This window comes from Puma concolor, chromosome B3 (genome assembly GCF_028749965.1).
Source record: "Puma concolor isolate L17-30 chromosome B3, mPumCon1.1.hap2, whole genome shotgun sequence".
Lineage (NCBI taxonomy): Eukaryota > Metazoa > Chordata > Mammalia > Carnivora > Felidae > Puma > Puma concolor.
In genome coordinates this window covers 129,138,521-129,163,991 of record NC_141672.1, presented here as the reverse complement: position 1 = coordinate 129,163,991, position 25,471 = coordinate 129,138,521, and the positions used below count along the sequence as shown (strand labels likewise).

The 25,471-nt window shown below is 36.5% G+C and overlaps 1 protein-coding gene across 5 annotated transcripts in view; it reads left to right on the top strand.

Annotated features, from left to right (window-relative positions):
• Positions 1 to 25,471, top strand: part of TJP1 (tight junction protein 1) — a 249,209-nt gene that overhangs the window by 167,050 nt on the left and 56,688 nt on the right. For all 5 annotated transcript variants that reach the window (XM_086711385.1, XM_086711384.1, XM_086711382.1 and 2 more), the window contains 4 exons: positions 72 to 128; positions 18,399 to 18,523; positions 19,147 to 19,249; positions 24,429 to 24,705. In XM_086711385.1, coding sequence (XP_086567511.1) covers positions 72 to 128; positions 18,399 to 18,523; positions 19,147 to 19,249; positions 24,429 to 24,705 — 562 coding nt within the window. The remainder of the gene's footprint in view (positions 1 to 71; positions 129 to 18,398; positions 18,524 to 19,146; positions 19,250 to 24,428; positions 24,706 to 25,471) is intronic.

Below are 25,471 nucleotides of genomic sequence, written 5' to 3'. Positions count from 1 at the left end.
ATTATCTCACTCACTTTATTAAAGACATTTTCTTAACAGAGAAATGATTTGTTTTTCTTTTCCTTTCTCAGAACACAGCAATGGAGGAAACAGCTATATGGGAACAACACACAGTGACGCTTCACAGGGTAAGTTTTCTGTTGCACTAAATAATCTGTGTATAACTCAGGATACTGGCAACTTTGGAAAACAATAGAGGAAAGCCAGATGTCAGGAAGTCAGAAGAAAGGGGAAAAAACTTTTCTATATTCCTTTGTTTAAAATTAGAGTTGCAATAAATTCTTTATTAAGGTTAGAGGTGAACGTGATTACTTTTTCATATATCCTTTTGGTGATTATTTGTATATTTGGTTTATTTTATTCCTGACTTGAGAAAGTAAGTGATTTATTTTTAAAAATTTGAATCATCAGATAAAACACATTGCATGTTGATATAAACTGTAAACTCCTTCAGACTTTCTGAATATATGTGCAGGTATTATAGGGTTAAAATCAAAACAGATTGTGTGAGTAATAAAACCTTAAAAGATATTTTTGATTTGAAACATGTAGATCCAAGCTATTGTTTAAGCAGTTGCAGATGGAAAGAGAGCAAATAGCAGTAAACTGGGTAAGATTAAGAGCTTTGGGGGCCCCTGGGTGGCTCAGTCAGTTGAGTATCTTTGATTTTGGTCATGATCCCAGGGTCATGGGATTGAGCTCCACATCAGGCTCTACGTTGAGCATGGAACCTCCTTGGGATTCTCTTTCTCCCTCCTCCCTTGCACTGGTGCATGTGCACTCTCTCTTTCCCAAATTAAAAAAACTGAGGGGGGCACCTGTGTAGCCCAGTCCATTGAGCATCTGACTCTAGGTTTCAGCTCAGGTCATGATTTCAAGGTTTCTTGAGTTTGAGCCCCGTCGGGCTCTGTGCTGCCAGCATGAAGCCTGTTTGGGATTCTCTCTCTCTCTCTCTCTCTCTCTCTCTCTCTCTCTCTCCTCCCCCCCTCTCTTTCTCTCCCTCTCCCTCCCTCCCTCCCTCCCTCCCTCCCTCTCTGCCCTTCCCCCACTTGGGCTGTCTCTGTCTCAAAATAAATAAACTTAAAAAAAGAAAATGAAAAAGAGCTTTGTGTCTGAAGTGAGACTGCTCTGAATTTGAATCCTAGTTCCTTCCTCTTTTCTTTTAGAAAGGAGTAAGTGATCTAATAACCCCCTGCTGGAGCCTGGGTTTTCATAGGTTTAAAATGGGGCTAATGGGACCTATTTATGCTTACCATGAAGGAAGTGCCTTCCATAATTCTCCCCAGTCCTGCTTTGAAAAGAGCTAACTCTTCAGAATGAATAGAAAGAGATTAGAGAATATTTAAATACTTCACACTACTGTTTCTACCAGCTGTATCCATTACTAGGAAAATAGAAAGGGGTATGTAAATTAAGTTCCTGAACTCTGCCCCTGATTATCTTGTATATGTTTGAATCTGAACATAATAGATAATGGGTAAATTAATTATTAAAAAACAGTGATTTCAGATAAGATATGGTTGACTTTTTTTTTTATGTCTCCCTAAGTGGTAGAAGAAATCATTTAAGTAACAATAACCTTAACTTTTAATTGTTAAGGCTGAAATATAGCCACTCTGTTTGAAACGTGCTATTAGGTAGCATTTTTAAATCAGATTAAACATGTTATAAAATAACTTCATACCTTATAAGTGTTTGGTTGTGATATAATTTTGTATTATGTATTTTATTTTTATCACATTACATTTTCTTAACACCTTTATTGCTTTTATTGGTATAATTTGCATATAGTAAAATTTATCCTCTGTGTACAGTTCTCTGATAAATTCGTATAGTCATGTAAGCACCAGCACAACCAAAATACGGAACTGTCCCATCACCTGAAACTTTTCTCTTGTACCCATTTGTCATCAACTTTGTTCCCTTACCCCGGCACTTGGTAGCCACTGGTGTGTTTTTTTTCCATATAGTCACATAAATGATTTCATACAATATATAGTCTTTTAAGACTAGCTTCTTAGACTCTCAGCACTTACTTCTTATACTCTCAGCCTGATGCATTTGTGATTTCCCCATGACGTTGCTTGTATCAGTAGTTTCTCTTGTTGCCATTATTTTTAGTTCCTTATTGCTTGAGTATTATTCCATTGTATGGATGTAGAATTATTTGGATATTTTGCAGTTTTTTGTGGTTATAATTCTGCATAGTGTGCAGGTTTTTGTATGAACATAACTTTTCATTTCTCTTGGGTAAATATTTAGGAATGGGCTTGCTCTGAGTCTTATGGTAAGTGAACATTTATAAGAAACCACCAAATGGTCTGTACCATTTTGCATCTCCATTGGCTGTGTATAAGAGTTCTGTTGCTTTTGTATCCTTATCAACACTTGATATTATCAGGGGTTTTTTGCCCCCCTAACTTTAGCCCTTCTAATAGTTGTGTAGTGTGTTTGTCATTGTGGTTTTAGTTTGCATTTCTCTAAAGACTAAGGACATTAAGGTCTGTATGCTTGTCATCCATATATCTTCTTCGGTAAAATATATTTAAATCCTTTGCCCACTTTTAATGGGGTTGTTTGTTTTCTTAATATTGAGGTATTATGGGGGTTTTTGTTTGTTTTTGTATTGGTTGCAGTAAAATACACATAAAATTACCATCCATTCAAGTTCTTTGCCCATTTTTTAATTGGGTTATTTGTTTTTTGTTGTTGAGTTTTAGGAATTCTTTATATGTTCTGAATATTATTAGCTCCTTAGCAGATATATGACTTGTAAATATTTTTTCTCATTCCAGGAATTGCCTTTCCCTCTGTTGATTGTGTCCTTTGGTGCACTGAGGTTGTTACTGAGTTTTGAGAGTTATTTATATATTCAAGGTACAAGTTATTTATCAGATATTGTTATGCACATATTTTTCCCAGTCTACAACTTGCTTTTTTCCTTCTCTTAATAGTGTGTTTTGCAGAGCATAAGTTTTAAATTTTGAAAAGTCCAGTTTGTTAGTTTTTACTTTTATCAATCATGCTTTTGAGATGTTTTTGCTAAGCCCAGGGTCACAGGATTTTTTCTGGATGTTTTGAGTTAAATTTTGTGTATGTTATCACATGTGGGCAGAGGATTTTTTTTTTTTTTTTTTTTTAATACGGATGTCCACAAACTTTTGGGCCATTGTTTATGAAAAGATTTTCCTTTCTTCATGAAATGCTTTCTACCTTTGTCAAAAATAGGTCTTTCCCTAGTCTGTTCTGTAGATCCTGTGTGTCTATCCCATCTGCCAGTCACTTCTGCATTTGTTATTATAGATTTATATTAGGTGTAGGAATCAGGTAGTGTGAATCCTCCAAATTTATTTTTTTAAATTGTTTTGACTATTTTAGTTCTCTTGCTTTTCTACACAAATTTTAGAGTAAGTTTGTCAAATAAAAAAATCTGAGATTTTTATTACATTATAGATTAATTCAGGGAGAACTGACAATACTGAGTCTTCCAAACTTTGAACATGATGTATTTTTCCATTCTTTTATTTTCTTATTACTGTTTTATAGTGTTCGGCATGCAGATCTTACACACATTTTGCTAGGTTTTTAGTTAAGTACATATCATGTTTCCTGAATCTATTGTAAATGGTATTTTTTTCATTTAAATTTTTGATTGTTCATATGTAGAAATACTATTGACTTTTTTTTTTAATAAATGAACTTACAACTTTTCTTCTATATAGTCATGGCATCTGTGAATAGAGGCAGTTTTATTTCTTCCTTTTGATCTGATCTGTATGCAGTTTCTTTTTCTTGCCTTATTGCACCAGCTAGGATTTCCAAGATATTATGGTGAGCAGACCTCCTTGCCTTATTCCTAATTTTAGATTAAAATATTCTGTCTTTCACCATTAAGTATGATGTTAACTGTCAAGTTATTGTATATGCTGTTTATCAGGTTAAGGTCAGCAAAGAGCTAAACACAGGGCTAGAACTCACGAATCGTGAGATCACGACCTGAGTCAAAGTCAGACGCTTAACCAAGTGAGCTACCAAGGTGCCCCGCCAGTACTTTGTTTTTACAAGTAGTGCCTGAGGTTAGGAAATGAGTATTCTTACTAGTTTGTTGGTGTAATCATTGTCTTGCTTTTTGAATACTCAACAGTTTTGCATTCCTAAGATAAATTCTATTTGGTTGTGATTTATTTTCCATCTTATATATTAATAGGTTGATTTGCTAGACTTTTCTCTTATATTGTTTTTCTCTAGTTTTAGTATCAGGGAAAGCTACTAGCCTCAAAACCAGCTGTTGGAAAGTATTTCTTCCTATTGTGTTTTCTGGTAGAGTTCTTGTACAGTTGATGTTATTTCTTACTTAAATGCTTGATAGAATTTAGAATTCACCAGTGTAGCCATCTGCTCCAGGAGGGATTTTTGTGTGTGGGGTGTGTGTGTGTGTGTGTGTGTGTGTGTGTTTGTTTGTTTTTGGAGGGGGAAGGCTTTTAACTTTAAATTCAGTTTCTTTAATTTTATATAGGATTATTCAAGTTACATATCTCTTTATTAGTTTTTTGGGTAACTTTGGTAATTTGTATGTTTCAGAGTATTTGTCCCTTTTATCTAAGTTGTCAAATTTATGGATATAAAATGGTTAATATTCCCTTATTCTAATGTTGTAGGATCTGTAATAATGTCCCTTTTTTCATTCTGATATTGGTAATTTATGTCTTTTATTTCCTGGTCAATCTAGCTAGTGATTGAACAATCTTACTTATTGATCTTTTAAAAAACCAGATTTTGTTTTCATCAATACTCTTTATTTTTTGTTTCATTGATTTCTGCTCTTATTTTAATATTTCCTTTCTTTTGCTTACATTGGGTTTAAATTGCTGTTCCTTATATAATTTCTTTAGGTAGAAGCTAGATCACTCAAAACCGTAGAGATAATTTGGCATTATCACGTTTGTTTTTTCCTCATACCTTTTAAGTGTAAATAAAAGAAGACACAAATCAGCTAAGTTTGTTTCTCCTTTCTGCTGCTTTGCTTGGTTTTGTTAGGTTTTCAAATGTGGGGAAATGCTAAGTCATTTTACTACAGATCTGTATTTCATTAGCTCAGGTAAAGAAGGAAAAGATCTCGAATATTGAGAAAACAGAATCCAGTTTTCTAAATGTGTTAGAAGTATCATACCAACTCGTGGTAGGTGTAATAATCAGGCAAGTCTGAGTTTTCTATTTAGAAAATGAGTGTAGTTCTGTTCTGTAGATGATCTCTTCTCATACTTCAGTTTTCTTTTGCTATGAGAAAGGTACCAGCCCAGGCGCCTGGGTAGCTCATTCAGTTGAGCATCCAACTTCGGCTCAGGTCATGATCTCACAGCTTGTGAGTTCGAGCCCCATGTTGGGCTCTGTGCTGACAGCTCAGAGCCTGGAGCCCGCTTCTGCTTCTATGTCTCCCTCTCTCTCTGCCTCTAACCCACTCGCATTCTGTCTCTGTCTCTCTCAAAAATAAACAAACATTAAAAAAAAAAAAAAGAAAAAAAGAAAAAGAAAGGTACCAGCCCAGAAAAATGTCATCAGAAGATACATAGAGATGAGTTTATAATTAATAATTCTTTGGTTTTAAACATGTTCACTGTTAAGCTGGGAACACAGACCTGTGTTGCTTCTGGGCCTCATCACAGAGACTATGACAGAATGGAAGTCTTCAAAGACCATCCCTCTAGGAATTGTTTTTTTGTTTTTTGTTTTCAGGAGTTGTTTTTTGAAGGTTTTTTTTTTTTTTTTTGAAGGTTTTTAAAATTAGCCCTGTCAGTGCAAATTGAGACATATATGCCAAAGCATAATTCAGTTGACTTCATTCTCTGAGGCCACAGAACAGTACTTTCAAATCTGACAGTCTTTTGGTGTTCTGAGTTGATCCAGAGTAGTAAGATTTAGACTATTTTAGAGCATTATCAGCACAATGTATTTTGAAGTGCTGGATGATAAGTAAACATTTTACATGTTGTAGACCATAAATTTGTCACAGCTACTCAACTCTACAGTTGTATTGCAGAAGCAACCACAGACAGTAGGTAAACAAGTGGGTATGGCTATATTTCAGTAAAACTTTATTTACTTATTATTTCAGCCTGGAGGCTATAGTTTGCTGACAACTGACTTACAGCAGTGGCTCTCCAGGTTTATTATAAAGAGAAGTCAACTTGGTCATCCCCCAGTGAACAGAGGTTCTGATTCATTTGGTTTGGAATGGGGCCCCTAATACGCGTTTTTAAAATGTTCCAGTTTGAAATGGAGGACCATGGCCTCTGGCGTCATATTTTTTTTTTAGTGGTTTTTTTTTTTTTCATTAATGTTTGTTTATTTTTGAGAGTGGCAGGGAGGGACAGCAAGAGAGAGGGACAGGATCTGAAGCAAACTCTGTGCTGACAACAGAGAGCCTGATGTGGGGCTTAAACTCATGAACCTTGAGATCATGACCTGAGCCAGCATCAGACACTTAACCGACTGAGCCACCCAGGCAGTCCTGGCATTGCATGAAGGAGAAAGTCACTCTCCTTGAGGTGAGCTCATGGGTTTTTGGCAATCATGGTGAGTAAAGAAGATAATTTGAGGGTGTATGCTTTCGGCAATAACTTGTAGTATAGATACTGAGTATTGCCAAATACGGTCAAATCATATTCTTTGACATCTGACAGTCAGTGATAAGAAAGGTGGAAGTAACTTCTTTTGAAAGAATAAAATTACTGTGGACTAAAACTCTTAGTTTTCTCCTATTTATTGTCAAGAATAATATATGATGTGCTTCCATATTGTCTCATCTGTTTGTGTTCTCAGAGGAAACTTTCTTCACCTTAGAATGCTAGAAACCACTGAAATCCTATTTAATATTCAAGGCTAAGTAATTTTTTGGTATTTCTGTCTATTGTAAGCGTAGAGAACAAAAACAGGCAGAACTCCTTGCCTCATGGATTCTGGTCTCCCCATTGAGCCTCAGTGACAGATGAATATATTCCTTTGGTTGTTGTCTATCCCTTCTCCTACTGCATTATAATTTTCTTAAGGGTAGGAAATCTTAATCAATTTCCTATCCCTTTGGTGCTTGGTACTTGGTTATGCCCAATAAAACTTAATTCCCTAGAAGGCCAGCCTGTTCAATAAAGTCACTCTTAGGGAAAGTCTGTATAGCAACATTGTCCAGTAGCAATACAATGCAAATGCAGACCACATCTATAGTTTAAAACTTTTTAGTCTTCACATTAAAAAATGTAAAATATAGGTGAAGTTAAAATATTTTATACACATTGAGTTAAATAAGATTATAAAATTTTGTTTAAAATGTCATTTTCTATATGTACTCAATATTCAAAACGTGGTAAACTTTTCTAATTCTGACTCTTACACAACCAAAGTACATTTTGCAATTTCAGCACAATTTCAGGTAAGACTAACCACGTTTTAAGTGCTCACTCATGATGTGTCTAATGGCTGTCATTGGGAAGTGCAGGTCTGTAGCTTGAGATGCTAATGGCATTCAGAGGGTCCTGTGTTCCACCCCTCTTGCCACCGTGACCCACCTACACTTTCTTTAGCTTCAGATGTTCTCTCTTAGAAAATGCATATGTATTTTTATGATCCTTTGAACAATTAAGCAAATTCTTATTTAGGAATTTAAAGGAATGAGTTGGTCATCTTTTTTATTTTCTTAAAAAGCATTATTTAAAGATTATCTGAGTATTTGTATATTAAAGAATTAGGGTAAAAGTTAAAAGAAAGGAACCTAGTTAGGAGATATTCTAAGGGTGAGCAGTCAAATGTGTCAGCTAGTGAGGTGACTGAATAAGAAGTAAATTTGGAACAAGGTGCCAAGACAGTATGTATGGTGGGGGGAAGTACAGTCTTTCTAATACATGCTACACTGATACATGCTACACTATGGATAAATGTTGAAAACATTATACTAAGTGAAGGAAGCCAGTCAAAGGACCATATATTGTATAATTCCATTTATAAGAAATGGTCAGAACAGGTAAATAGAACATAGACTAGTGGTTGCTTAGGATTGGGGACATAGAGGGATGATGGCTATAAAGAGGTAAGGAATTTCTTTTTAGGGTGATGAAAATGTTGTCAAATTAATTGTGATGGTTGTACACCTCTGAATACATAAAAACATTGAATTGTACATTTTAAAGGGTGAATTTTATGTTATGTGATTATATCTCATTTAACTTGTCCCAAGTTGAGCAGGTAGCAGGGGAGGGGGGAGAAATCCTTCATATCTGGTAAGTAGCGCCAAATTGGTATAAGATGGGTATAAAGTAAGCATTTACACTGATGTAAAAATGTAAACTAAGGTAGGCTTGTTTTAGCTGATTGAAGGCCATTGTTTACCTTGGTAGAGTGCATTGTAAGTGTTTTGAACTCTTCATTTTAACGTTCTGTGAAGAAGGTGTTCATAGCCACACAAAGTAAACTGAGTGTCAGATAGGTCTTGTGAAATGCTGCATAAAAGCGATAACTTGAGCCCAGGTCATTGGACTTAGCATGTAATGCTTTTTCCATTTATATGTCAAATTAATTTTAAATTTAAAAAATGTGTATGGAATGTAATTTCTGAAATTCAGAACTCCTATAATTCTGTCACATAAGCTACCTATACATGCAATAAATAAAAAGAAGTAAGTTTGGTAAGGAAGCAGCCCAAGTTTGGGTCTTGTTGTTTTTTGGTGTTTTTGTTTGTTTTTTGGTGTTTTTTTAAGAGTAGAACATAGGTGGCGAGGTCAGTTTTGTGGAGAAAATGACAGTTTTGGAGAAGAGCAGTTGGAGGTGTCCTGTAAGAAGCTGGGAGTAAGAAAATAGAATAGGAATTAGAAATGGAAGCTACAAATTGAGAATCAGAGTTGTTAGAGAGTGTGAGAATAAATGGGGACACATACACACACAATTTGAGTAGCCAGGGAACTGTTTAAGGACACAAAGATAAAAAGGAACCAACCTAACAGTCAAGATAATTTAAGCAACATTCTGAGAACTACCAAGATAGGTAGAAAAACTGCTTTAAGGGTCTTTTTGATCTCTCTTTTTTAAAGCTTAATTAATTAATTTATTTTTTGAGATTGAGAAAGAGATAGAGAACATGAGCAGCGGGGGAGGGAGAGAGGGAGAGAGACAGAATCCCAAGCAGGCTCCATGCTGTCAGTGTGGAGCCCTGACATGGGTATTGATCTCATGAATGGTGAGATCATGACCTGAGCTGAAATCAAGAATCAGACACTTAACTAGCTGAGCCATCCAGGCACCCCAGCACTAACTAATTTTGAACAGGCCTTTAAAACCTCATAGAATCAAAGTGTATCAGAGTTAATAGAATCCTAATCTCTTTTAAGTGAGGGAACTCAAGTCCACAGAGGTCCTACATAAAGTCATAATCTGAAAGTAGTAGAGGCACACATAGGACCCCCGACCTTCTGCCTTCATTTGTAAAAAGGAAGTTGAATCAAATGATTGCTGAGAATCTATTTGGTTTTAAAATTCTGTGATCCCAGTGTCCATTGGGAAAACAATTAGAATAGGTTTCATAGAATTTTTTTTTGTTATTAAATTTATTTATTTTTGAAAGACCGAGTGGGGGAGGGGCAGAGAGAGGAAGGCACAGAATCCAAAGCAGGCTCTAGGCTCTGAGCTGTTAGTGCAGGGCTTGATGCGGGACTTGAACTCATGAACTTTGAGATCGTGACCTGAGCTGAAGTTGGATGCTTAACCAGCTGAGCCACCCAGGCGTCCCAGGTGTCATAGAATGTTGAGGATTGATTGGAAGAACAAGTGAAGAGTTAAACTGTAATTGGCAAAAAAAGTTAGGAAAGATTAAGTTAGCTGATTGTAAAAATGTGGCATGGAAAACCAGGAGGAAAAATAGACAGTAACAAGGGAAATCTGTGACTAGAAAATTGGGCATCTTTAAAGAGAACAGAGAAGAAGGGCGCCTGGGTGGCTCAGTCAGTTAAGCATCCAATTTCAGCTCGAGTCATGATCTCATGGCTCGTGAGTGAGTTCAAGCCCCGCATCAGGCTCTGTGCTGACAGCTCAGAGTCTGGAACCTGTTTCACGTTGTGTCTCCCTCTCTCTCTGCCACTACCCCATTCTCGCTCTGGCTCTCTCTCCCTCAAGAATAAATAAACATTAAAAAATTTTTTTAAAGAGAACAGAGAAGAATGTTTGGAAAAGAGATTATCCAGATGTTTCTGCAGCTAAGTCAACTTTTAGGAACTACTCCTCCCCTCACCTCCCTTTTTTTTAAGGAATCAAAAAATGCTTTAATACACATGACTGGGCAAACCTTTTCTGTAAAGGGTCAGATAGTAAATTATTTCAGCGTTGTGGGCCATAGATAGGATCCCTGTTGCAACTACTCAAGGCAAAAGCAGTCATAATGATATATAAAGGAATGGGCATGGTTAATGTTCAGTAAAACTGGACAAGAAACTGAACAGATTTCAGGCCTCTTATCATAAATTCAGTTTCCCTACCAGGCAAAGATAGAAACATTTAAGCTATTGCTGCTCATGGGTGCTTATGGTCTCAAAAGGATAAAATATGGTGAAAGTACAATTCTTTGATTCTCTTCCATCCAAAAGCTATAACTGTATATGTGTGTGCACAAATACATGAGATTGTATGTATTCTCTTTAATCCCTTCCCTCACCACCATAATAAAAAACATTATCTGGACATTTTCTCATGTAAGCGTGTAAAAGTCAGCTATCTTTGGGCACACCTACAAAGTGTTTATTGTAAAAATACAAGAGAAAAAAATGGACTAATTTGCATTTCTTTTGAAAATCCCTTGGGAAGGCAACCATGTTAGTCATTTAGTAAGTCCAGTACAGAGCATATGATTGTGAAGAATAATAATCATTCTGCCACTGGCAATTTTGATTACTGAACACAATGCTAAAAATTTTTACACATGCTATCCTTATTCTTCTCCCCATTTAAAAAAAAGATTTTTACTATATGTAGCTCATATAGCTGTTACATACTTTAATCCTTTCACCCCTTAATCCTCATTTAATCTTAGAAGTAAGTATGTATTTAATGCTTGTCACCAGTGCTCTCTGTGTGTCTCTTATTTTGATTGTCAGAAAGTCATTTTCTATTAGATTCTTAAGGAAGATCATGAAAACGGTATTCTCTGTTTTTGCATGTTTATTAGCTCATGTGTGCCTTTTATGCTTTCCATTCTGTCCATTCTAGTGGATGTAAAATCCTTGGCTTACTGTTTCCTTTGAGTATTTTATTTTATTAAAAAAATTTTTTTTTGAATGTTTATTCATTTTTGAGAGACAGAGACAGAGCACAAGAGGAGGAGGAACAGAGAGAGAGGGAGACAGAATCCAAAGCAGGCTCCAGGCTCTGAGCTGTCAGCACAGAGCCTGACGCGGGGCTCGAACTCACAAACAGTGAGATCATGACCTGAGTTGAAGTCTGACGTTTAACTGACTGAGCCACCCAGGCACCCCATGTTTCCTTTGAGTATTTTAACTGTGTTATCTTTGGCATAACATTTTGCTATCCAAGTGTGATGATAATCTAAGTTTCTTTATAAATTAGGAGCTTTTTTTGCCTAGATGTCAGAGAGTCTTTTTCCTTAAAATATAATCATTTTATTTGGGTAGATCTTTGGTGTTAGTCTTTCTGAATTGATACTCTCAGATAACTCTCATATCTACAGCAGTGTGCATCCTTTGAGTATGTAGTTTAATTAAAAAAATAATAGTATTGGTTAAGTTTTTTTTGTTTTTGTTTTTTACCGGTTTTATTGTTCTTTTCCCTTATTTTGGTTTAGTTTTTTAGGGACTCCCGCTGTACATATGTTGTATCTCTATTGCCTATCTTGCAATACTTACTTTCTTTCAGAATTTTAAAAAAAATCTTATGCCTCATTTCTTTTTTGGTTTTAAAAAGATTTCTCTGTTTTTGCTTTCTTTTTCTCTTACAGTATTTATTTGGTCTTGTGTTCCTATCAAAAATGACTTTCAAATTTATAAATTAGCTCTTGAATTCTGTCAACTCATTTTTGAGTTTTTCTAATTCTTATTTATGTTCTTTCATGCCTTACCTATTTTCCTTATGCCTTTTAGTTTTTTAATAGTAACAGTTTTGGTCGTTTTTTCCTCTTTTTTTGAACACTCATTCTGGCATGCTTCCCTTTTCTGTAGGGATATTATTCTGCTACTCACTATATTTATAGTAATTTTGTAAGGGATTTGATCCTGTTAACTTTTTTTTTGCTCATTTTATATAAAATTAGTTCTTTTGAGTTCTTTAGAAATTGGCTGTTTTCCTGTGTGTGTTTGTACACGTACTTGCATGTATGTCAGCCAAAAAACCTTACTGCTGCTTTCTGACATTTCCTAGCTATTTGCCTTTTGCACACTTTTATCTGGACCTTCTCTTTTGTCTCTGTTATTCCTGTCCCGCCCAACTTTGATTGCACTGCCAAAAGTTTCTCCACAATGTTGGGCCCTGTCCAGAAAGGCCTGATAGGTCAGTGTTGAGAATTCCTAGGGGTCACACTGCTCCAGTTGATTCAGGCTCTGCTGCCTGATTCCTTGTTTTCACCCACTATTAGAGCAGGGGAAATCCCTCCCAGTTTCCACTGCTGTTCTCAAATTGTTCTGCCATTCTTTCCAGTGAAGAATACCTATCAGTTATTTGGGGGTTCTTCAGGTCTTAGGTATGTCAGACACTGTATGGCTTTCCTTCCACGTAGGTATTGGGAACACACAAGTCTCATAGCTGGTTGCTCAGCCCTGACTGCTTGTGTTTTATACCTGAAGAGCATTTATTGGTTACCTGGATTTGTTGTAAATGTCTGTGGTTTTTTTGTTTGTTTGTTTATTTATCATGCAGTTGCCCTGCTTGTTTTTATTTGAGAATTCAGGAAGGTTCAGAATCCATGATACTATGGCTGTTTATTTTTCTAGAAATCTGAGCTGCTAATGCTCAAATTAGTGCTAGTTTAAAAAAAGACAGCTTTCTATAAAGGGGAATTTAATTAAAATTAAATTGAATAATTAATCGTATACTTGTTTTAGTTTGTTATTGTTTTTTTGTAATTTTTTTTAATGTTGATTTATTTTTGAGAGAGACAGAGAACGAACAGGGGAGGGGCAGAGAGAGAGGGAGACACAGAATCCGAACCAGGCTCCAGGCTCTGAGCTGTCAGCACAGAGCCCAAAACAGGGCTTAAACTCACCTGAGCTGAAGTCAGACGCTTAACCAGCTGAGTCCCTAGTTTGTTATTGTTGACAAATCACTTTGTGTTAGGCCCTTGCAGGGTTGTTCTTAGCTGGAATATGTAGATGAGTATGTGAATCCCTTCCAGGCTGGGCCTTGATACCCCAGGCTTTTTACAGTGCCATTTGTTAAGTAGAAGTGTATATCTCTTCTACTAGTGGAAAAGTGGTTTGGTTTTATGAATGGGATGACACCAAACTTGGATTTTAATGAACTGAAACTTGCAAGACTGATGAGATGCTAAAGGAATCCTAGGTGTAGAGAGTAGATACAAAATAGAGTTTGCTAATGTATGGCATGCTTAAGCAGGTATTTGTGGTTCTGTGTGTTTAGAGCAAAGACTAGGGTGCTGGGAAGCAAGTTGGAGTTGTTTTTCACAATGCTTCATACTAAAGAATTTGAACCTATGGCCAATGGAATGACAGGATTAGATTGTTTTACAATGGTAACTCTTCACGGATGTCTGGGTGGTTCCATTGGTTAAGTGTCCACCTCTTGATTTTGGCTCAGGTCATGGTCTCACGGTTTGTAGAATTGAGCCCTACGTTGGGCTCTATACTATCTGTACAGAGACTGCTTGGCATTCATTCATTCTCTCTCTCTCTCTCTCTCTCTCTCTCTCTCTCTCTCCTCCTTCTTCCCCTCCCCCTCCTCATGCTGACATGCATTCTCTCTTTCTCTCTCTCAAAATAAATAAACTTTAAAAAAATGATAACCCTTCAAACATGAGGGAAGGTAAATTGTAAGTAGGTGGAGGTAAGAAACCTATTGAGAAGGTCAAATAAGACAATGGTGAAGGTAGAGGGAAGGGGAAGTGTGGAATAGTTGAAACCTTTGAATTTTTTTTCTTAATTTATTTATTTTGAGAGAGAGGGAGAATGCACATGCCCGAGCAGGGGAGGGGCAGAGAGAGGGTCCCAAGAAGGTTCCATGCTGTCATCACAGAGCCTGATGTGGGGATCCATCTCATGAACTGTGAGATCAGGACCTGAGCCAAAATCAGAAGTCAGACACTTAATCAACCAAGCCACCCAGGTACCTCAGAGAGCTTTGAAGGTTCTTGATTACCAACCTGGTCTGAAGTTCACAAACCATTTAAGGCTGGGATTCTCAGCCCTGGTTGTCCATTAGAATCACTTTTTAAAAAATGCTTGCCAGCTCCCCTCTTCCGGTTTTATTTAATTGGTATGAGGTGGGGGGTTGTACATCAGCAAGCACTTTGAAACTGTTCTCAAATGATTCTCATCCCCAGCCAGATTTGGGGATCACAGACATCTGGGTAATCATTAAATGAACTGTAGCAAGCACTAATCCAGGAATTCCCTGCCTTACTAAGTGCTAGAGCTGCACAGAAGCAGTGGTGCAGGCCAGGTTTTCGACCCTGGTTCACTGCAGCCAAAAACTACACTTAGACTGGCTCACAAGTAAAACCTTAAGGAAAATATCTTCTCATCTCTTTTCTCATTGAAAGTTCCTGATATTTTCAGCATTTCTTTATAATTTTTTGTGTTTTTTTAAATTTTTAAATGAAAGAATTACCAAGCAAGATGTAAATGAACAATATAAAAGTACATAGAATAAAAGATTAGGGGCGCCTGGGTGGCTCAGTCGGTTGAGCGACTGACTTTGGCTCGGGTCATGATCTCACGGTTTGTGAGTTCGAGCCCGGCATCAGGCTCTGTGCTGACAGCTCGGAGCCTAGAGCCTGCTTTGGATTCTGTGTCTCCCTCTCTCTCTCTCTGCCCCCCCCCCCCCCATGCTCTGTCTCTGTCTCAGAAATAAACATTAAAAAAAAAAAAAGATTAGTCTGAGCCTCTTCCAAGGAGAAACAAAAAAAAAAGCAGAAGAATAATTTGCTTTAAGTACTTTTCAAATGACTAAGGCATCCTGTTATAAAATCATGATGGGTGAAATATCCATTGAAAGTGTAAAACTGGCCAATGGATATTCATGTAACAGTACAAAATATTTATTGGTATTCAGATTGTGCATTGCGACTGTTAAGAAACTGATACCAAGTTTTGGTTTAAGATCAAACAATATCCATAATTACCTAAAAGGGCTACTAAAATAACTCTTCCTTTTTTAAATTGCATATGTATATGAAACTGGATTTCTTCATGTAATTTACTAAAAAGCAACATGTTACAATTGAATGCATTTTCTTTCATTTTTTTAAAATTTCTTATTAGTGAATGTTGGATTTTGTCAAAGTCCTTTTCAGGATCTTTGGATATAATCATAAAAATTTTTTCCATTGAAATTTAATAATAGGATATATGATACCAGCGAATTTCCTTATATATCAATCTTGCATTCCTATAATAAATCCCTTTGTCATGGAGTATTTATATGCCCCCTGTTTGCTCTTTTTTGGCTTAATACTTTTTGTATAGATAGATATACATAAATCATGTTGGGCTTTAATATTTGTAGTGGGGCTCTGTCATTATGGACAGTCACTATCAGAGTTAGATACCAGTATTCTAGTTGCTTTTTAAAAAGAGTTTAGAAGCTTTCCTTCATTTTCAGTGCTCTGGACGAGTTATGTGGAGCTTTGAGGCTATGAATTCTATGAAATCATCCTATGAATTCTCTTATGAATTCTTCCATGAAGTTGGTGGAATTCTCCTATGAAATCATCTTGTTCCTGGTGCTTTTTTTGTGGGATAATTCCCTCATAATGTTCTCTATTTCTTCTCCAGAAATTACATTGTTTAAATTGCATTTTTAATTTCTGATGGAGCCATTTCAATAATTGTGTATTTCCCTAGGGAATTGTCTGGTTCGTGTAGGTTTTGAGATGTATTTGAATTTGTTCTGTAAAGTAGTTTCTTATATTTCTAATGCTGTGCTAACAGGTGTTTCATGCTAATCATTTATTTTTGAAATTTTAGGCCTGTTTCTGGCTGTTTTGAAATTTGGATATTGTCTGTCTTCAAGTTATAATAAGGGAATGGTTTTGTGTAGTGATTTGTTCTTATATTATTTTGGGAAGATATATAAGGAGACAGATTCAGACAGATGCCGTTGTTTTTGGCTAGCTAGATGTTTTCCCGTTTGTTTTTTTTTTTTTTTTTCAGCATTAACCATTTTTTGCATTAGCTTTATTGCAATATAATTTGCATACCATCCAACTCACCCTTTAAAGCATACAATTTGATGGTTCTTAGTATATTCACAGAGTTGTATGACCATCACCAGTCTTTCCTTCAGTATTTTTATTATCCTAAAAAAGAAATACTGTACCATAAGCTATTACTGCCCAGTCTCTCCATCCTTTCCCATCCCTTGTTTTAGACAACACCACGTACAGATTTGAATTTGTCTTTTCTGAACATTTCTTGTGAATGGAATTATACTGTATATGGTCTTTTGTGATTGGCTTCTCTCACAGCATGTGCTACTACTTCATTTCCTTTTACTGCAAATACTATTCCATTGTATGGATGTACACATTTTTATTTATCCATTTGGATAAATAAACATCCATGTTGATGGATATTTGGGTTGTTCTTCCCTTTTTGGCTATTATAAATGATGAGGCTATGAACATTTGGGTTTAAGTCTTTGTATGGGCATATGTTTTCATTTTGGGGGGGTATATACCTACAAGTGGAATTACTGGTGTTTATTCTTTTTTAAGGAGTTTTTCTTTTTTCGTTCTTGTTACTTCAGTAGGCTTTGGGGTAGGAAGGGGGGAGGTCATGACATATACCTAGTCTGTGGTGGATATAGTCTCCTCTCTTGTGGACTAGATAGCCTGTCTCCTCAGGTGGTTTAGATTGTAGTACATAGTGTAATACAGTGTTATATGAAAACATACTCCTCTGCTTTAGTGATTCTGGAACCCTAGGAAAATATTTGATGTATCTTTAGACAACTCTGAATACTTCATTTAATTTCAAGGGAATGGTGTGGATTTCTTTAAGATTAGTTAATTTTTTTTTATTTTATTTTTTTTAATTTTTTTTTTTCAACGTTTATTTATTTTTGGGGCAGAGAGAGACAGAGCATGAACAGGGGAGGGGCAGAGAGAGAGGGAGACACAGAATCGGAAACAGGCTCCAGGCTCTGAGCCATCAGCCCAGAGCCCGACGCGGGGCTCGAACTCACGGAGCGCGAGATCGTGACCTGGCTGAAGTCGGACGCTTAACCGACTGCGCCACCCAGGCGCCCCAAGATTAGTTAATTTTTTAATAACTTGGAAATATTTTGAATTTCTTTTTTGTATTGGTATGGCTTTAGTCATTGTGACTAAGATTTTCAGTTCATTTAGAAGTATGTCATGTGTTATTTCCTTTAATTAAAAACATTTTAAAAGGTTTGATATGGTTCTACTTTCTGTTATATGCAATGTGCATGTAAGACATGATTATAATGTACTACTTCCTAAAGATATTTTTAGCATAATTTAGGGAAGGTGAAATAACATATTTGATTTTCACAGGTGTTGATTTATTATACAAAATGGCATCAGATGTTTATACTAATTGTTTATTCTGTAAGTTAGTTGCCAGTGTTTGTGATGGTCACACTAGTATACTGCCAATACCTTCAGGAACCCTTTTGATAATCAAAAATAAATTCCAGGATTTCAGTGTTTGAGAATTTTTAAATGTATTTTAGTACTTAAAAAGCACTCATGTAATTGTCAGTTTTTAATATTCTTTTATGTCCAGCATTTATTAGAACATGCATTCCCATACCAGGATAGATCATTCTGATATGAATCTACCCAAGTGTTTGGATCATAGGTGTAAGGTGTAATAAGATTGTAATTTTTAGGGGCGCCTGGGTGGCTCAGTCGGTTGAGCATCCGACTTCCGCTCAGGTCACGATCTCGCGGTCCGTGAATTCGAGCCCCGCGTCGGGCTCTGGGCTGATGGCTCAGAGCCTGGAGCCTGCTTCTGATTCTGTGTCTCCCTCTCTCTCTGCCCCTCCCCCGTTCATGCTCTGTCTCTCTCTGTCTCAAAAATAAATAAATGTTAAAAAAAAAAATTAAAAAAAAAAGATTGTAATTTTTATATCTAAACTTTTTTAGATTATAGAGTGTGATAGAATGAATAGTTATTTTTCGTACTGGCATTGTTTTCCTATAATTATTACCTTAGGCTCCTGGATTTGGATTTGGAATTGCAATATCTGGTGGAAGAGATAACCCTCATTTTCAGAGTGGGGAAACGTCAATAGTAATCTCAGATGTCCTGAAAGGGGGACCTGCTGAAGGACAGCTACAGTAAGTGCATTTGCTCTTTTGGGTGCCTATGTTACAAGCACCATTCCTACCCATAGCGCTAGTGCATTCTTTAATATATATTTCCATTTATGTCTATCATAAACGGAAAGCTAGTCACTGTAAAAATAAAAATGGTGAAAAAAAAACTTGCTACGCAGTTTGGCGTGGAATTTAGCCTTCAGGAACCTCTTACCCTTAATCTTGTACTTTTTTTTTCAGTTAAGATAAGCAAGAGAAAGAGAGGCAAAAGATTACCAGCTAGCAAAAAGTGAGCATATAATCAGGATTGAAAGAAAATTGGAGTGAGAAGGACTTTATTTTTTAAAAGGGAGTAACTTTTCCAGCTATGCCCTGTAATTGTACTACCAAAAATCATTTTTTTGTATTGTGGTACCTGTTTACTCTTATGTAAAAACAAAAGATTTAAAAAACATTAATGACCTGTGATTAGTGACTTCCTAAATGTTGTTGTAGGAGATGGGAAAGTAAATCATTTGACATTATTGTAACATTATCTGAAAGTATCCACAAAATTGTGGAACTATCCATCTTGAAAGTATATTCATAAACCTGTCTGTATGTTTTTTTCTAATATGTAATTTTGGTGGCCTTTTTTTCCTTAGGGAAAATGACCGAGTTGCAATGGTTAATGGAGTTTCAATGGATAATGTTGAACATGCTTTTGCTGTTCAGCAACTAAGAAAAAGTGGGAAGAATGCAAAAATTGTAAGTATCTTTTACCTTTACTTTAGTAAGAGTATCAATTTTATCATTGAAATGTTTCTGGTGTTTGAATTCCTCTTTCCCCTTTAAGAAAACGAAAACTGGATCAGTACTTATAAAGTTAGCTTACAAAAGTGTTTCTTCTAATACTGGTGGTATGTTTTATCACAGAAAATATATTTTCTCAAAGTTTAGATACTAGGATTTTTTTTCGATTGAAAAAGAAAGGCAGTGATTGAAAGGTGAAAGGTCACCTCTTTATGGCTTAATGTTCCCTTCTCTTTTAAGTTCTAAAGTTAGACTGAATCTTGGCATATAGTCTTTTTGAAATATTTAGCCCTGTTTTCTGTTACAGGATTTGTTTAATGGGCAAGTTTTACATTGTCCCTTGAACACATACATCATCAACCACTTTCCTTGTTACTGTGATACAGTTTGAGGAGAGAGAAAGTGGTAAGATTTTCTTTGTAGAGTTGTTGAGGGTGCATTTTAATGTTACTGTTTTAGTATATAGCTAGAATCTTTCTTCTATTTCATTATTTCTCTAAGTCCACTTTTTTTTTTTTTTTTAAGTTCAGTTAACTCTTGATAACTGGTCTCAAATCACAGTTAAAACTAAGCAGATGTGGCACAGCATAGATTTAATGTAACAGTTCTGTTTAAAATCATATCCATGTTTAGGAACACAGTAGCTACTTTACCCACTTTGCTCCTTTCCCCCATTCTGCCCATCTAGCCTCTGAAAGGACTTATTAAGGCACTGCTTTAAGCCCTTAGTTCAGGTATAAAGAACAGGAGGATGAGGCTGGGTAGGCAGCTAGATGGATCGTCCTGCCTTGTCTGTTGAGAACTTTGCTACTTCCCAGCAGACACTCAGAACCACAGTGGACCCAACAGAAGGGAGAGGGCTGGAAGTGAGGGGAAGGCCTGCCCTGTTTTGACTTTGGGGATTGGGTGAGAGCTAGGAGGTGTATTCCCTGAGACTGTGCACTTCACAGTTGCTAAGCCCTCTTCCATCGTCTAGGCTGCTGTGCCATATGGTTTATTTCTGCAGCAGTATCTTTGCTGATGAGGTGAGAGTTTTCTCAGATTGCAGTAGACCCACTATTTAGTTACTGCATTCCAAATGACAGACATCTTCTTTTGGGTATATATTTTCACAACGTCATTGTAGTCGTATTTTTACACTTACAGTGTTATTTTTAAATCACAGTTCATATACTTACTGGCTAGTGTGTGGTAGAGTTTTTAAAGTTTTTATAACATGAGATTGTAATATTTATAGAAGCAAATTGCTAATTTTTATAAATTGAGTAAGTTTTAGCATTCTTGCCTTAGCTGCTGATGTTGAACATTGTTACTATTTTTCAGTATTTTTCAGCTGCATATTCAAAGGTGAGCACCTTAGGTAAATTGGGTGTTTTCTTCCTGTATCTGAGTTGTGAGCTTCACCTGTAACCTCAACGTTTTAAGCTCTGTTCCTCTGAAATGTTGAGCTGTTTTGTTCACCATGCAAAATATTCAATATACATATTCCACATTGATAATGCATCTAAGAAAGTTGTATTTCTGCACTATAGACTTCTCCCCATAGAAATCATTTTATGAGAAGTAGGTCCAAAACCTGTAGTGTATTTGAAATAGGAAAAGGATTTGGGGCAGCTCAAGGATGGATTTTGCTCTGATTGGACTTAGCTACGTGACTTGGAGAGGCAGAATAAAACCCCAGTGTCTTACAATGTGGTCTTTCATTGTGAGGTGTCTTTCTAAACTCTTAACGCATCCCCAGCCAGAACCAGAACCTCAAGGTCATTATATACATTGTTTTTGCTTTGTTTAGTTTTGTTTTTTTCATTTCTGAATAATCAGCTCCTCTTCCTTCCTCCCCAATCTACTGATCTGTTTTCCTCCCTGTGTTCTTACATTAAGGTGGTTGGTTGTTTATGTGATTTTCTTTCCATTAACGAAGAGCTCCCTGGGTATTAAATAAACTGTTTCTTTTCTGTTAAATTAAAATGTTAGAAGTCCTTTGATAATATAACTATCATAAATAGGTTTAGTTTAGTTTAGTTTAGTTTAACAATAAGTGAAGTTAGAAGTAGTTTATGACACAGTGAGCGTGTATAATTTTTACTAAAATTCTGAACATCTTTAAAAAGCATTATGAAGTGTATGAGCAGAAACACCTCCTAGAGATAATGTCTGTGAGCACTTCAGTGTATCTCCATGTGGTTATGTAGCATTTCACTGTGTGTACGTGCTTACCTAACCCATTCATTGGTGGGCATTTCAGTGTCCAGTTTCCACAAGTATTAAAAAAAAAAAATACTGTGTTGAAGATCATTGTGTTTCTGCCTACTTGTTCAGTTACTTTTTAGGAATAACTTCTTGGGAGTGGCTTCTCAGTCAGAGGGCATGAATGATATACGCATCACCAGCCCTTCAGAAAGATGATAGGGCATTGAGAGTCCAATTTCAGCAACACTTTTTAAATCTTTGCCAAACAGACTGACGTAGTATTTCAAATGAACTATTTTACAGTACAAATGAGTTTGGTCATGTTGTAGTGTACATACTGCCCATTTATGTTTCTTCTTTGCTTATTCCTTAGCATTTATATGGTGATGATTGTTGTACTAGGGTGTGGTATATATTAGGATTATTAGCCTTTTGTTATATATACTGCATATATTGTGTACCCATTTGTTTTTTTGAGTGTAGGTTGTTGTGATTGTTTTGGAGGGGTTTGTTTTTATATCACTTTGTTTCAACATTGAAATGTTTTCATTTTTATGTTGTCATGTCTGTCAGATGTTCACTTGGTTGGTTCTGCCTTTGGTGTCAGGCTTATAAAAGCCTTTTACCTTTTACCAGTTATAAAAGTGTATAACCTATATTTTATGCTAGTACTTGTATAGAATTCATTGCTTTATTTTACATTTGAATCTTTATGTCAGCTAAACTGTCTTGAAGTAGGCATTTCCCCCTAAGTTTGTTTCAGAGTTTTCAGTGTTAAAATCAAGGGTAGTTGCCAAACCTTCTAAATCTCTTCTTGTAAGTTTACAACCATTAACGATAATATAAACGGAGAATTGTAACAGGATTGGATATTTTTCAATAAGTTAAGCACTTACTGGTTGCAAATATTTCATTATATGTACAGTTAAATGCATGGCAAGGACCTTCTCTAAACAACTTGAATCTTAATAGGATAGACAGGTACCCACAATCATAACCATAATGCACATCTGAGAATGAGAGGCGTTTCAGGTACAGTAGATTTCCAGAGAGGTGGTAGGCACTCTCTTGGGGGAAGACATGGAAAGCTCAGAGTGTTCATCTGGTTACTTTGTTTTTGTTTGTACATAACTAGGGAGGAATTGAAGATTTAAAGTAATACAGCAAAAGTATTGCTTCTAAAACAGTATGTTGGAGATTGAAATAGAGGTGAGACTAAAACGCAGAGTCGGGTAGGAATGTTTATAGTAACTGCTACTTGCTAAGGGCCTGAGCTGTGGAAGGACAGGCAGCCTTCTCTACATTCACAACAGGGCATTGGCTGTCTGACCTTGCCACATATAGGCATCTTGCTGCTGCTTCAGCTTCAGTGTTGTTTCCTCAGAAGGGCCATCTCTGATGACTCTTGGTAGTAGGCAGCAACAAGCACTATTAAGGATACAGCAGCCCTTTGAAGAAAGGGAGGAGATAAGAAAACTTGGAAATGAATAGCAAGACAGAGGAATAGAAGATTAATTAGCAGATTAGTAGTAGAGGACAAATTTGAGGGAGAGATTAAAGTTGTAAGTACCCTGAGGGGGTGTTGTTGATGAGGACAGTCTTGGAGGTGGGTAGGGATAAGAATAAGAACTCATTTGGGAGAATTTCGTTTGTACAGAAAGAGGTTCGACTTGGTCTTTGGACCCTGAAGGAAGGAAGACTAAACAAATAAGGTATTGAAAACCATCTGGAATATAGGGGATGTGAAGTGGCACTGAGCTGTGTAAGTCAGGCTGAGTGATTGGGATCTTGAAGAATAGTTTTGGAATACCTGTGTTAGCAAATTCCATAGAGAGGCAAGAGGTGGAGGAAAGGATTACTGACAAGCAAAAGAATTCTGTAAAGTAAAATGAATTTATGGAGGACCTAATCAGCAAAGTTTGGAAATGCAGCCATCTGAAGGTAAAGATAATACAGGACTGAAGTTTGTCATGGCAGGTGATTGAGAGGTCACAAGAAAGTTATTTAAATACCACAGCATGACGTCTCACACAAACTTGGGAGCAGCACAAGTGAAACCAGGAAAGAATTGGTGGACTGAGAGAACAGAAAATGGAGGAATCATAAAAAAGATGGGCATAGAAAAGTGTCAGTAGATCAAGGAGTGTTCCCCAAAAAGATCTTGCAGATCTCTGATGAGATTGAGGGTGTACCAGAATGAGACAGTCAAGTGCAGTCCAGGGATTAAGAGGCCACACAATCAGAAGGTAATGCTTATAGATCTTGAACTTGAAGAAAGTAAAGGAAATAAATGGCCAGGGAAAATTGAACCACATAGCAGTCATTGAGGAAAGAAGGCCAGAAGAAGGGATTTATACCAGCAATAGAAATTGGAGAGATACAGAAACTGAACAGTTTATATTGGTAAAGTATTAGCTCCAACTTAAGAAGTTGAATGTTAATGTGGAGGAGGTACAGTAAATTTATCCATTAAGAGTTTTAGTAGGATAGTTGTGGGCCTTGATACTGATGGATTCTGAAAATTTCAAGGAGTCAAGTTGGGCTTACAAGTTTGTGATGGTCTTGGTAGCAACTAACGGTGTATTTGATGGTATTAGAGTACACTGCCCCATCCTTTATCCAAATCACTAACAATTACTAGTTTCTCTTTAAGCTTGTGATTATTACACCTAAACAATCTTTCTAAATTAAGTAACTAAGGACTTTATTAGGCTCACTATTCCAAATTTGGTTCTTAAACAGATCTGTTTGTCAAGAGAGCAGAAAACATAACCATTATGGAAATGTATTCTCTAGTAATTTCTTACAATTTTTTGTGTATTTTGTCTCTCTGATTCATAATTAATTTATTTGACATAGGACCAGAAAAACATAATTTTCCTTTCTCTTAAGAACTAAAAGTGTGTAGAAATCAATCAGCTTTTTTTGTAATCTTTATTTGTAGACCATTAGGAGGAAGAAGAAAGTTCAGATACCAGTTAGTCGTCCTGATCCTGAACCTGTATCTGAAAAAGAAGATGATAGTTATGATGAGGAGGTCCATGATCCGAGAAGCAGCCGTGGAGGTCTGGTCAGTAGAAGAAGTGAGAAGAGTTGGGCAAGGGATAGAAGTGCAAGCAGAGAGAGGAGTTTGTCCCCACGGTCTGATAGGCGATCTGTGGCCTCCAGTCAGCCTGCCAAACCCACCAAAGTCACATTGGTGAAATCCCGGAAAAATGAAGGTATTCTCTACCAACTTGTTTATCATTTTCACATGAAAATGTTAACACTAATTTTGATGAGTGAAATTGCTGCCCTTTCCTATCCTCGTGTTTGTTGTCTTTTGTTATCTTCATTGTTGTGTCCTGTTGCCATAAGTCCTATCCCGTTATAGCAGGCTTCAGGGATCATCTACTTTTCTCTTCATGAATTAATTTGGTGCAGCAGATCGTACTTCAAATAAATTGTCCAGTAGTTGGGATTTTGAATTTCTTGTTGTGGTTAGAATAGCCAAATACAAATTATGCTAACAAATGTCACACCAGTACCAAGCTGAATTTCAGTGTTTTACTTAGCTGTTAGGATCAGTAGTAGCATAACCATTGGAAGAAATCTTGGGGCTTTTTGGGAAGGGGGGCAGACTTCTTTTTAAATGAAGAGATTAAGGGGAAGGAACCCCTGATAGGGCATTTCTCTATAATGCAGGACTTCTTTAAACCGAAGCTAGCCGCTTCCCCTTACTTAATCAAATTTGATAAGAAGAATGCGATTGTGACCTCGTCCTGTGGACATGTCTCTCAAATGCAGGCAAGCATCTGTGACTGATCATTTTGGTGAAAAGGTGTTCTAAGAATATCATGTAGGCTTGCTTTGATCTGCTATACCAGCACCTGACAGACCTTTTTTCTAGTTCTTGCTCCCCACCCCACTCTGTGGTGGACATCTCAAACTGTCTACCCTTGATGTTTCTACTTCATTTTGCCACTCATTCGTCAACCCTCTCTGACC